The following is a 14,938-nucleotide window of genomic DNA, read 5'->3' as shown; positions in this document are numbered from 1 at the left end:
GAAATATAGTTTTTCATGTGAAGCGATCATGCAGCAATTTTTAGATAGAAAAATGCATCTGATTGAGTCATTCATTCTATATACTCGTAATTTGGCTTCCTGGTCGAAAACTAGTAAAACTGCGTTTCTTTTTCGTTCACGTTTTCATCATTAAATTACAATGAGACTGAATAACTTTTTTCGCATGAGTTAACTTTTAATTTTCAAGAATAACTGTGAGTTCATTTTCAGAAGCTTTTTCTGAGTTAGATTTTGATAAATTCAAATTTTGTTAGGAAATGTATTCTTTGAAGGATTTTGCACACGAGTTTTCACTAAGAAAAAACGCATCGCGCACGCGCATATCGTGGATCAGAGCGAGGACTATATAACAATACCAACCAACAGTGAACTATATAGCAAATTACCTACAGCAATATGATTAGGCTCTGGAAGTATTATATGCCTTATGGTAACTCACATTAAATCAAATTTCGACTAATAAGATTTTTTGATCGATCTTCATCCAGTTCCAATACGCTTGAAATTTTGTATGTACAGGCTTCTCTTGTTTGCTTACATTCTGTCACACTGTGTTCTAAATCTGGCTTTGTGAATGAGTTGACTTTTCTCTCATTCTTTAATTCTGAACTGATGATGGAAATGCTCTCCGGAATGTTTTCGGTGGAGATGTGGTTTATTACCTTCGAAACTTTATCAGTTTAACGGGCTGATGACTTTTATCACGCATTCATACATTTGGTCTTAACTATATTTACTTGTGATACTATCACTATAATAAACTATACGCATTAGAGCGCATTAATACATGAAATATAGTTTTTCATGTGAAGCGATCATGCAGCAATTTTTAGATAGAAAAATGCATCTGATTGAGTCATTCATTCTATATACTCGTAATTTGGCTTCCTGGTCGAAAACTAGTAAAACTGCGTTTCTTTTTCGTTCACGTTTTCATCATTAAATTACAATGAGACTGAATAACTTTTCAACGCTTGATTAATCTCAAAGATAGTCACACTGCATTTATTCTATAAAATTGAAACTGACTCCGCAAAAAATAATTTCGTTTTTATATGTGCGTATTTTCCAGTTACTCACAAGCCACATCAGCCTCCAAAACTTGCTGATTGCTCCGTGTGAAGGATCCGTGGAGTTTCGCGAAGAAAATAAGTCAATTCGACTGAACGTTCCTCTACGACAGCCCGTGGGTTCCTTGTTCGCGGCTCTGAGAAATATTTTCAAGAAACGCCTCCCATCTTATCAAATGAACACAACGCCCTGGGTCATGGCTAATGTGGAGGACGTGGTTATTCCATTGCCTGACGCTCACTGTGAGTACATTTTTAACGACGTAAACAACGGTAAAGATCGATCAGTCGTTACTTTGAGCAATCTGATAAAACCCAACTTCACAGTGCAATTCAAGTACGGGGAAAATTTGGACTTTGTTGTAACGGCGCAGAAGGGAACTAAATCGGTCCTGATCGATGGTATACCAATGCCGCCTGTCTTCGAGGCTACCGAAAACAACTGTAGAGTTGATGGAAACAATGATTACGTCATTATTACAACTCCGAATGTTTTTTTCAAATGGGTCAAGAGGATCAACGTAGCTTACGTGACGACCACCACTGCAGGCATAGGGGTTGCGTGGGAGGACTACGTGATTCCTGCAAACCCAGACCAAATACTTGAGCAGTTCAGCAAGCATAAAGTGAACCCAGATTGCAAGCCGTGAAAAGTTACTCAATTATTTGGTTAAAATGAGGCGCGTCACCGACGGAAGACTTTGGGCTCCAAAAAATTTGAGTCTGAGCTGACTTTCTGTGATCTGCAGTCAACATCAAGTCAATGGAAGAGAATGAAGTTGTCATAAAATAGTAAATCACAGAAGCAAAGGAAGAATAAAAAAACGTAACAAATACGTTTTGCTCTTATGTTGTCAATGAATGCTTATCGGGAGATGAGTAGAAATGATAGAATTGTGTTCGATTTGGATACAAAATTAATATAAATTCGCATAAACGTGTTCATAGTTAGAGAAAAGTGTACATCAGTTAGAGAAAAGTGTACATCAGTTAGAGAAAAGTGTACATCAGTTAGAGAAAAGTCTACATCAGTTGGAGAAAAGTGTACATCAGTTAGAGAAAAGTCTACATCAGTTGGAGAAAAGTGAGCATCAGTTAAATAAATGTATGCATCAGTTAAAGAAAAGTGTACATTCGTTTTTTTCGATTACGAAAAAAACATCATCAGAAATTTTCGATCACGTTGGACGTTAACTTTCGAATCACTACGTTATAGTTTTTAGCATCTTCCCTAAGGAATCTGGAAAAACGACCCTTACTCGTTCGTCATTTGAATTCTTCATGTTAGCTATTCATTGCACAAGGTTTACCTCGGAAGTGGAGTAGGCATTTTGTTCTATTCTCTATGTCAATATAAATAGAAACATGTGTTCTACTGTGAAAGGATCTGTCCAAAAACCACGTTAAAAACTTCAGTATACTGTATTCCCAGTGTTTGCATTTTTACAAAGTTCAAGTTAAATGAAAAAAAAGTAGAACGCATTTTACTGTAAAATGTCAAATTCTATTTGCTGCAATCGACTAAATCAGTAGCCGTTTCTAATACTTCGTGAAAGCTCAATTTTCTTAAGAATGATATGGAAAATAAATTAGTCGTCTATCTTTAAAAAATGAATCAGTTGTGAACTTGCCCCTCGCTTGTATTCAAATTTGAGAAATGACATACTTTTTTAATTTGACCGTAAATTTTGTATGAAATCTTGGATCAGAAAATGTAAGTTCGGTGAAAAAAGTTCAAAACCTATATGCACGTTTCTTTACCTCCTTCATATTTCAACAGAATTACGATGAAATTATAAATGGCTTTTATATTTATGTTGAAGCTTAATTCTAATGTAAGACATTCACTCACCTGTTCTTGAATATTTCAGAAAAAACTAATAAAAAATCAGGAACATCGCCTCTATCTAATTTTTCAATTATTTATTTATCTATTTACCTATCTATGCATCTAATTGAGGCGTAGAATTCAACAATTGTTCCAGAAACGGACCAGGATCATTATCTACAGTTTTCATCAATCGAAGAGTTCAACGACAACTCATCAATATTACAGGGATTTTCATTTTTGTAAAATTCTATCTAACATGCTGACGATTTGAATCAACCTTCTCCCCGACTTCAATCGACAAGATTGAAAATATCTCAGAAATTATTTATTTCTTCCTGACGACATCGGAATCAATTTAAAGTTTAAAAGCTTGCCTTAAAATCGTAGCCGACAAGTTCAACGGCCCATGAATTCCTACTTAATTAATGTCGAGGAGCAACGGCATAGAGCCTATTAATTGGGTCCTATTAATAGGACCTAATTGTCCAATTAATAGGAGAGATAAAAATTGTCATTTTTATCTGAAGAGCCTTTCAAACTCGTGAGGTGATGAAGTATTTTTAAGCTCCATATTCTCTCAATGTCACCAATAATCGTTCGAGCACAGTGATATTTTAACTTACCTTGTTGAATTGCGTTAAAGTTCAACAACAATCTATGTTCCTTTCTGAAACAGGGGGCAAAAATTTGGTTAATAGTTGATGTGCTCCTCGCGTGCTTCAAATGAACGATGAATTATTTTCTGTTCAACATCAGGATCTTAACTATGCTCCGGTGGAAGTCTAGTAGCTACTTCAAACTATCGTCAGTCATGAAAAGATCCGGTCAAATGACACGATTTTAGATCTATGAACAAGGCACGAAAATGAAAAGAATCGGCGACAGGCCACATCAGGCCTACACTTTAGCGCCGACATCACTATGTTAATGTCTAGGAGCAGCGGCTTAGAGCCTATTAATTAGGTCCTATTAAAAGGACCTAATTGTCCTATTAATAAGAGAGATAAATATTGTTATTTTTATCTCAAGAGCCTCTCAAACTCGTGAGGTGCTGAAGTTTTTTAAAGCTCCATATGCGATCAATGTCGCTAATAATCGTTCGAGCACAAGACCATTTTAACTCACCTTGTTGAATTGCGTTGAAGTTCAACAACAATCTATGTTTCCTTCTGAAACGGGGGCAAAAATTTGGTTAATAGTTGATGTACTCCTCGCGTACTTCAAATAAATGATTAATTTTTTTTTATTTAACGTCATGATTTTAATTATGCATTAGTTCACGTCGGGGATCGTGGCTGGGATTTAAAATCCATTGTGGTTTCTCTTCAGTACCCTGAGAATTACGAGACAGCTTTCGGTATTGCAGTGATGTGTCGATGTTCCATTTCCCTAATCTATTAAATATATGATACGATTTTGAAATTGTATCTCGGATTAATGGAATTATAATAGGCATTTGGTAGCGGGGAATTGTTCAGAAACAACTTCCAGTTAACTTTAATTTTTTCCGCAAGGTCTTGCGAATTTCAAATCATTTCACTTAACTTTTTAGCAAAATCTTACTGGCAAGAAGCAATATGCAATTTATTTGTGAGTCGTGTTCATTATGTGCAACTACTATTAATAGCCGTGGCTTCCGAGCAACTGTTTGGCACTTTGTGCTTACGCATGCATTATTTGCGAATCCTGTGGATATCGGAGGCTAAATAAGCATTGTTGAGAATAACTTCCAACCAATTTTTGGTTAACTAATTGATTCCCAACTTCTAACCAGTTATTCATCAGCACAGATAACTCNAATTTAGAGCTGTTTCATTCGTCATTTTCCGGTTTCTTGGCTTCGGTAAATTTGTGGTTTACCATTTTTTGTCCAGTCGCTGATGTCTCACGAGCTGCGCAGTGCCGCCAGCGCAGCATCAGACTTGATAAAGGCCTTAACTGAAAATATTGCAGATGACGTCACGCAGGAGTTTCCCCAGATTTCAGAATCACTAGAGAAGTTTAAGGAAGCTGTAGAAAACTATACAATCTCCAGATTTGCTCACAATGTCTACGAGAGTTTGTCGGACATCAGTCAACGTTTAAATCATCTCTCCGAAGCCTTGCTCAGTGGACTCAACAGTGGCGTCTGGAACTACGTTTTTAGCAACATGCAACGAATGACGAATTTCTTCAGACTTTGGATTACTAAATCCATTGACTGGATTACACCTGGTAAGTGATCTCTTCATCGACTCAGATGGGAATTGCCAGAATTCTACAACTAATTACGAAAATTCATATTGTATAAAAAATATAAATTATACAAATTATACAAACACAAATGTTTAAATACAAGCCTCTGCTTCTGTGCACCAAAGTCAAGACTATTATATGTCTATGAACGTATTTTGTGCTGCAAACTTATTACCTCTCTGTATGGTATATGAACATTGATAGCGGACCCTGTAAACTTCCACTTCAGGGCTGAGTTAGTGACTTAAATATTGGAAATTTTTCAAGTAACATTTCCATTCCACCGAAAAATTTAGTTATGACTGCCAAGTAACAAATTGGACTGAATTTTAAGCTTTGAAATTTTTCTAACGCCCAGAAAGTTTGACTACTCTGGCTCACTCTTGTGAAACGCTGCAACTGCCATCGCTGGATCGCGTCGCCAACAGCTGGACGTCCAGTTATCCACGAGCTCAAGCTGCGGTCCAGACGCTCGTAGGAAATTTTGCAGAGCTCGTGCGGCAAACTGCCAGCGACCTGCGCGAGTATGGCAAGCTGCTGCTGCAAGGCGACATTTTATACGATGAGTTGCGTACTATGAGTAAGGTAAGGCTATTGTCAATATTGGTCAGGCTGAATTAATTCTCAATGAAAACCTCATAAAATGCTGTCTTTCGGGAAATGAGCGTATTGGTAGTTTACTGGTCTGAATTACAACTTTCATATTAATTCGTAGGAAATTTTGCAGAGCTCGTGCGGCAAACTGCCAGCGACCTGCGCGAGTATGGCAAGCTGCTGCTGCAAGACGACATTTTATACGATGAGTTGCGTACTATGAGTAAGGTAAGGCTATTGTCAATATTGGTCAGGCTGAATTAATTCTCAATGAAAACCTCATAAAATGCTGTCTTTCGGGAAATGAGCGTATTGGTAGTTTACTGGTCTGAATTACAACTTTCATATTAATTCGTAATGTGAAAGTTTCCATTAGGAAGAAAATTCTATTAATGGTATTAAAAATCATTCTAAAATTGAAGCGCTTAATTTAAATATTTATTGCAGATAAACATATGCGACTTCAGCCACTTGCTTCAATACTGGCTGTTGGCTCCATATATACACATTTATGGCTTTAACGGAGAGAATTCATCCATTCGGATAAATTTTCACATTCTTCGGCCTGTTGCCTCATTGACCGCGGCATTCAACGACATCGGAACTAATATGCTTACCTGGACTTCAATTTTCCATTTGCCGCCAGAATTACCGATCATGTCCATCCCGATGCAGGTTACAGACATGACTATGACGACCGCCCTAGGTCAGACCGTGTTATTGCCACCATCGCGATGTGAGTACGTTTTCTGCAAAGAGGAGTCGGGTGTTAACCGAGTCTTAATAACCTTCAAAAATCTCAAGTCCCAGAACTTTACGGTGCAGTACGAATTTGGCCTCAACTTCCGCAACGTCGTGACTTTGAAGGGAGGAACTGAACCAGTGTTGGTGAACGGTCAAGAAAAAATTGGTGTTTTCTCAATAGTAATTGGCCGCTTGAAAATTATTGGAAACAATGATCGAGTATATATTTCTTCTCCTGGTATGAAGTGCGAATGGTCAAAATGGACCAGAACCGCGTACATCACGGCAGATGGGAATGGAGCTTCAGGCGCCACCTTTGCTGAATATCCTAAAAGTGAATCAGCATCAGAAGTGCTTCTGGTACTGAATGATTATAAAATGAATAGTACTTGTAAGCCTTAATCTTAAAACAAGCGATAAATTTATTGTTTTAAGCTTGGAATACTTAAATTTTGTTTACGAATTTAGTTATTATTAATCCTGATATATTTCGAATACGAACGGTGTACCGATTTTTTATAATCCACTCCCTGATTATAAGCATTTTTGAGAATAACTTCCAACCAATTTTTGGTTAACTAATTGATTCCCAACTTCTAACCAGTTATTCATCAGCACAGATAACTCAAAAAAATTAGAGTATTATCAAAATACTATCTAGAAAGACCCTTGTTTGTTAGCTAGCTCCATAAATAACTCCATAAATTTAGAGTATTATCAAATAACTCCATAAATTTAGAGTATTATCAAAATTCTGTCTAGAAGGACCCTTGTTTCTTGGCTTCGGAAAAGATTTTGGAAATTATTTTATCCTAAGCAAAGGAATGCACCGGCACTGGTTGATCAGAAAATGTAAACGCTAGCTTTAGCTATCCAATTTATTTCTACAAATTATCTTATTTTTAGGTCGAAGTCATAAACGTTCTCTGTTGTCTGAAAATTGAATATTTACATTTGCACTATCGAAACATAAGTTCTAGTACTTATTAAAGAATGAGTGTTACTTTGGTATTGTTCATCATTATTATTATTATTATTTTATTTGGGCATTTTTAGTGCAAGAATTACATCATATATTTTGGTGTACAAGTCGCTAGAAAATTTGATCTTCTATATATATAAGTGCGCGAAAAATTCGCGAATGCAGGCATACTATCATCATATATAATTAAAGATCTGCTTAATTAAATTCTGACTTCCTTTAAAATAAATATAAAATGATTGCTTAAAATTGAGGGCGCATTACAATTTCGATTGTTGCAGTTCCATTTGATACGCAATTTCATTAGGAGTAATTCTATTCAATTCACGTATCTATCTGGATCACGGTGCTGGTATCATTAGGTCTCAATTCAAACTTTTTATTTATGCTCTGAGATATAGATGAGCGGGATTTTCCTTTTCTCTAATAACATTATTCAGTAAGATTAACAGATTTCTCACTTTATTAGACGTAAAAATTATTGTTAAGCAGATTTTTGATGGTCTATACAACGAGGAAATTATTTTTACACTCTTTTCAATGTTTTTATTGCAATGAACTAAGAGACGAGTGTGAGATTTTTGGTGTCGCTGAGAAGATGTAGTACTATAGATGTGGTTTCCAAAATAACTTCGACGTGCATCTGAATTATACTTGTGAATTGTGCTGAAAAAAGTCATTTCGTTCTCTGCTTTATGAAAGTGTTTGAAAAGCGTTCCATAAGGTGCCGAGCAGCTTTCTCCAATTATTTACGGAAATTCATATTTAAAAGAAATACAAGCTTTTGGTTTTGTGCACCAAAGTTTTGCACTTTCTTATATCAGCAGTAAAGCGTCGAATATGTAATTCCGAAATTCTGCGTGGAACGTTATATGCACTGGTGCACTTTAAACGGGAACGTTTATAACGGATTTTTCTCTGGGGCATATTGTTCTTTCTGAGGTAAGGCGTATTGTTAAATAATAACCATATTTAAATATAGTAGCAAAAAACTGTTTTCTCGCGAAAAAAACGGATTGTATCAGCAAGTGCTTACACATTACCAATGTTATTATTGATAATATTCACATTTTATCAATTTCATTATTGAAATATTGTTCATTCAAGTGGTTATAATATTTTATCAACAAGAATTTGTAATTTGAAAGGCTGCGAGTAGCATGACATGAAATTTTCTTTCTGATATTCATAACTACTCCTCAATATAGCTTTTGTTGTACAAGGATGAGAATTAGGCAATACACATGTATGAGTTTACATTCCAGGAAAAATCTCGAAAAGTGAAGTTGGCTATAGAATGCGAGAAAAAAAAAACAGGACAAAACTGTAATGGAAAAATCCGGAACCTCGTCGAATACACCACAAATTGGACTAATGACATGGGCTAATGGTGTGTGGTTCAAGCTCGCTAGGTATATAATTATTAGGTTCGGTATCTTTAACCTGATGTCATGATTTCTTTCTAATGCTGAATAGTTTCCTTAAATGGATGTGTTCCATACCATACATATTTTTTCTTCCAAATTGTGGTACAAACGGTGTTAATTTGAGTAAAAAGTCTAATGAAAGCAGTTTCTATGGATCACAAACAGAAAAAATACAATCCTAAAGAAGACGACCGTCCTCACCTTATAGGCGAGAACACTCTAACGAGTAATAGAATATAGAAGCTCATTTAATAAGATGAAATAAGCTATTCTCATATGTGATAAAACACAGACGGATTATCTCTTACGAGTCGTGCAGGTTCCTTCGTGCGTCCTTCAAACAAAACTCATCATTGTTTCTATTTTCATTTAGTACGTTAAACTCTTCATTCATCATTGATAAAAGTCTAGCGTATCCTATGCAGAGGCCCGGCAAGGCGAGAACGTCGTTTCCATCTGTATGGATTTGTATGGTTTTGGTATTGTTGCTTATCAATTGTGCTGGAACTAAATCTTTTGCGAGCAAGGTAAGAACTTCCTTATGAATGTTATACCAGAGTTGAATTTCGGACTGAAAAAGATTCTGATTCGCAACAGGATTTATTTACTTTATTTATATCTTTCAAGATAAGTGCTGCCCAATTCCGCATCACGAAACCCATTTCGATATTCCTTCAGTTTTACAGCTGTGCAACCACGACCTCAGGAATAAACCGCTATCCTGGCTGAGGAACATGCATGGGCTTTTAAGTGAAAAAATCCACAATTGAGCGGCAGCTGCTTCTTCGTCGGTCCGTCAGTTATTTCTTGCAAGCTTTCGCCAATATCGAAATCGTACCGAAAACCTGCTAAAAATGCTCTATACATTAAAAATTTTCCACCATGATCCATAGCTAATATTTAAACCCTTGCACCGCACGATTTGGACCAAAAATGTTAACATGTACTCGATGAAATAAATTAAAGAAATGACCCAATTCTGCTACAAATTCCAATGATTCTTTTGCAACTGAAACGTGTACCACCTTTTCAAATTAGTCCCTCCGCCTGCTACGCCCTGAGCGCAAGTATGAGCAGCGTTTGTCTGGGGATGGACGAGATGTAATAACCTTAGAGCCGCGAAATCCGGCGACTTAACGGCAAAATGCGGAGTATTAAAAAAATTTTGCGGCTCTGCGCGAAATTTTCAGCAGGCATTGATCAATTGAGAAGGGCAAATATTTACCGTGCAAATATTTATCAGGAATATCTGCAAGCTGAATATCCTCGGGTTTTTCAACCACGTCTTTTTCGCGCTTTCGGGAATGTCGTGCGATTTTCAGAAGAAAATTAACGTTGCTTAGGTCACGGCTGATGGCCTTAGAATGGATGGAGTTGGCTGGCTAAAATATACAAACCACATTATTCCAGCTCAGGTTCTTGATATCTTTAATTTTCGAACATGGATAAAACCGGCAGGCATCGAACTACTAATATGACCATGAATCGACTGTATTGCTGCTTCAATGAATGGTTTTCCAAATTTATACGCTGTAATCAACTCTTCAGATTTGGAGCGGAAATCACAATTTCTATCAAGGAACATCACTGTCAGTAAGGTTCATTCAAATTTGGATTGTTTTGGAAATAAATAACCGTGATTTACCGGTGCTATAACTAATTATTCTGAAAGATCTTGAGTCGACAGCCCATGAAATTTGTTCTGATAATTTGTTTGGATGCATGAATAGTTAGAATGTTCACTTATCAATGAAAATAATGGGAATATGCAAATTGATAAATGGCAAATTGTTTCAATAGAATTTCAAAATTTATTTATATTGTTGTTTGAAAATATTTCTTTCATAAGCAACTCTTTGCAGACCTTCTGAATTATTAGTCTGAGCGTCCAAGTAATGTCATCTGAAACGAAACACATATAGTGTAAAATAATGGGTTTTATTGAAAATTACACAGAGTTATGAAATAAGTACAATTTTAAGGGAATTTTTATTTTTGTACGTAAAATCTAGTGAGCTTTCATTAATAATTCTCAGATGTCAATAATTTAAATAGGTGAAGTGATCGGTTACGAAATTTGAAAGTGAACTCTACCTCCAAGCCCACTAAAACGAAATTCAAACAGTTAAATTTGACTTGAGTCAGTTCTCTACGAAGTTAAGGCGAGCTGCGTCTCTCGACAAAATAAAATGTGATTTAACCAAAGTTTGTATTTTTCTTTTGCCCTCACATCTTCTCCTCCAAATTTCCCATCGCATTTTAAATTCTTGTATAGTGTTGAGTGTTGCAATATTTAAAATTATAAATTTAAAACGTAAAATGAGTCTTTTGATATTAACATCCATTATCCATGTATAATTTTATTAAAGAACAAGATTCATAGATTTTAACATTTATATTTAAAATATTAGCTATGCAAGTAAGAAAGCTTTCATTTTATATCTTAATTTCAGGACTTACCTATGACAAAACATTATTATGTACTGTTAGGTATATTTGCCTGGAAACATAAATGGCATTCAAAACTTCTTCTTTATACCGTTGATGATATTTTTCGGAATTTTATTCCACAATATTATAAAGTTCAGACGTGTTTTGTACTCTATTTTGGTCTCCTTGTTATTATTAATTCAGCGTGTATATCTCCACTAGCCACGAAGAACATTATTGTTTCATGCAGAACATTATTTCAATAACAGACTCATAAACTTAAAATATGTTTTCAATTACAAAAGTGGAAAATGTAGTCAATAACTTTAATTTTTTCATATTTTTACGATTGCAATAGGTAATTTTTCGAAACATGATCTTGTTCCCAGATGTTGACGATCGACAAACTCTACAACGAGACCACCGATATGATGTTGATGTGGGATGACGTCACGCAAAAAGTTGCCAGCGACGTAAAACTTATCTGTCCAGAATTTGCTCAAGACGTCACTTCCCTGGCTACGAAAATCGTCCACTTAAAAACTCCTTTAGGGGTAAATCGGCCCAAGAAGCTCATGGCAGAAACAGCGAACTATATTGTCAACTTTTTCCACCATTTCGCCGAACACGTTAAAGATAAGTTCGAAGAATTTAAAGAGTTCGGAAAAGAAACTGTTGAGAAGGTAAAGGAAGCTGCTCATTCAGCGGAATATAAAGTTTATGACTGGATGATGGATGCATCTGAAACTATGGAGAACTGTAAGTAATAAATTAAAGTATGCAGATGAATTCTTTTACAGCGCATGAATATGTACTGAAAGATTTTAATAGTGGAATGAAGTGATTTTGTGCATTACATACAATTAAGCGTGCTATACCTTTAGTGATAACTTATTATAAGTAAATATAACTTTTGTTGACGAAACATGAATTCTTACGAATTTTCAAAAGAAAAAATATGTATATCTAAAATTTTCAGGATATTTACAAACAGGGACAAAAGTATTAAAAAATTAAAACGAAAATGGTTCAAGATTAGAGAGAGTTGTTTATTTGCCAATATTGTAGAGTTACTAAAACATTTGTAGTAAATTCCGTAGATTACTCGTTGGTGACCCTAATGAGAAACCGATGTTCCACATAAGCCCAACATTTCCATCATATATTCCAGGGTTTCACCACAACCATGCAACAAACATGCCCGGATCAATACTCTCATTCTTCGACCAACTTGGCCTAAGAAAATCCTTACAAACGTTCTGCCGCCATGCACCCTCCATATGTCACTACCTGAGTGACTCATCTGTGTTCAACTTCCCTCAACTGAACGAAGACGTGCGCGAGTATGTCAACATTTTAGCACACGACCATCACGTACGAGAAGTGCGAAACGAGTTACTCCGTTATTTGCAACTGGTGAGCCATGCAAGAATAATTCCCTTCCTACATTTGCTTTACTTTAGAAATATCAAATATCAATCAAAAAGAGATATATGATGACAAACTAATTTTGAATCAATAAGTTTAAGAAATTTTATTAGTCAAACGAGTCAACACTAGTTGAATAACTTGTCGCAGCAGGGCTACCTAATGGTAGCTCATTCTAAACATGTTAGGGAATGCGAAGACAAAATTTCAATTTTACGATCGAAGTATATTTATAGCAAGCGATCATTCAAATAAATTTTATGTTTAGGTTCATAAAGATAGTTAAGCCTGAAAATTATTGAAAGGCTGTGTGCAATCGATGATGTTAAATTTGTCGTAAAGAACCTCAACCTCATTGATGCGAATAAAAAATAACTCATCGAAATTAGCCTTGCCGTATGCAACCAAATTACGATGGAATAAATTCCGCAAAATAACAGTTTTTTACCATTTTTCCATCAAAAATGTTAATGCTTTTAGAGAATAGTATTATTTTTGAGAAACATTATTTAAGCCAAATGTCGAAGAGAAAGGAAAAATCAGAGAGTACTGCTAAAGAGGGAGATCAATACTTGTCTATACAAATTAAAGCAATGTATTTGCGAAGTGAAACTTGGAGTGTGATTAACGTTGGCAAGATTAAACATTGATTAGATGCCAAGTACGAGTATAATTAACATTTACTAAATATGCACTCCATTTGAAGCAATGGTAAGCTGGAGACGCTTTGAAAACCACCTACAAAAGTCACTGTAACCGCATTTTGGATCATTTAAATCCTTGGAAATATCATAATGCAAAGGCAGGAAATACGTGAATGCATCCATATCTGTACAATAAATATTGTGGGTAAGTAAATTAGATTTAACTGCATTTAATAGCTAAACAAAACCTACTCGTTTGTTTGCATATGTAACCGAAGTTGAAGCAATTCTGATTACATTTTAAAAAGTGTGAAGATTATATGATCAAGTTTCATTAGTTATATTACACTAGAAGAAACACAAAATATTACGTTTAAAACTAATTGTATTGATGAATTTTGACCACCTTATGTAATTATTGGCATCCAAGTCTGATGATGGCAGACAGTGTGGAAGCCGTATTGTTATGGCAGCCACATTATTAACTTTTATTTATTAAATTTCATTCTGTGTCAAACTAAGGAATTCTTTTCCATTTAAAGGCAATTCGAGTCACTAGACCACATTATTATTTTTTGGTTGGTTGTACTGTAGTTTTTTTACTTAAAATAAATTTTCTGAACTAAAAATTTTCATCGTCTAATTCAATGATGTCAACATTTCAAAATTGAGTTAATGATACGGAGAAAGCTATTTTCCAGGTTCGAAGAACCATTCCCACCTTTTTGGGGGGATCATGCTTGATCTAATTCACATTGAATTTATTTTAAATACTTAGTTCTGCACGCAGTATTTAATCAAAACACTATCGAATTTTCGCACTAAACGTGCCACGCACAGATGCTGTTAATTTATCTTAGAAGCTTGAACAGCAATCGCATTTTATTTTAACGTCAGAAGCGCTTGAAAATTTTCAAGACGGTCGTTTTGCAGAGTTATGATACGGAACAATGAATTAAATAAATCTTAGATTATATACCTATAACTATATTGTATAAACTAATGTTGATTTATCCGTAACAGATTCAGGAAGACAACTACGCTGCGGCCGTGATGTCCGCAATGTCTGCGCTGTCGATGCGCCTGGTAGGCGTACACGTGGGGAACAATTCTATACAAGTCGACCTCCCTTTGCGCCTGCCATCCGCATCGCTGAGCGTCGTCCCGTCCAACATCGGCTTGGACTCCTCGGCAAGCCTACCGAAGCTGCTCTATTCTCAACAATTTTCCAACGTTGGTCCTGAAAACTATACAATTTCAATAACTCGAGAGAATTTTACGACTGTTTACGGAGTAGACGTGGTTCTGCCCAAGTCAAAATGTGAGTATGTGTTGAGTAAACACAAATATAACAGTGGAGCGATAACGAGCTACAGGGTGACACAAAAAAAACAGAGCTCACTAAAAGTCTTATAACTCCTGAAATTTTATTCAGTTTGAAACAAAAATTCTATGGAATTATNTAGCAGGATATTACATTAATTTTTGTTAGTCTCGACGTTCAGGATGTAAGTCATTTCTATACATGAGCA

General features: G+C 35.6%; 1 protein-coding gene across 1 annotated transcript in view; it reads left to right on the top strand.

Moving 5' to 3' along the window:
* LOC108679568 overlaps nt 1-14,822 on the top strand; it is a 33,277-nt gene extending 18,455 nt beyond the window's left edge. The window contains exons 6-8 of the mRNA XM_047883838.1: nt 11,724-12,093; nt 12,506-12,750; nt 14,430-14,822. Of these exons, the coding sequence (XP_047739794.1) occupies nt 11,724-12,093; nt 12,506-12,750; nt 14,430-14,822 (1,008 nt within the window). The remainder of the gene's footprint in view (nt 1-11,723; nt 12,094-12,505; nt 12,751-14,429) is intronic.
* The last annotated feature ends 116 nt before the right edge of the window (nt 14,823-14,938 follow it).

Source organism: Hyalella azteca, unplaced genomic scaffold, assembly GCF_000764305.2.
Source record: "Hyalella azteca isolate HAZT.00-mixed unplaced genomic scaffold, Hazt_2.0.2 contig13788, whole genome shotgun sequence".
NCBI classification, from domain to species: domain Eukaryota; kingdom Metazoa; phylum Arthropoda; class Malacostraca; order Amphipoda; family Hyalellidae; genus Hyalella; species Hyalella azteca.
The sequence above is the reverse complement of the archived record's forward strand: the minus strand, read 5'-3'. Positions and strand labels throughout refer to the sequence as shown.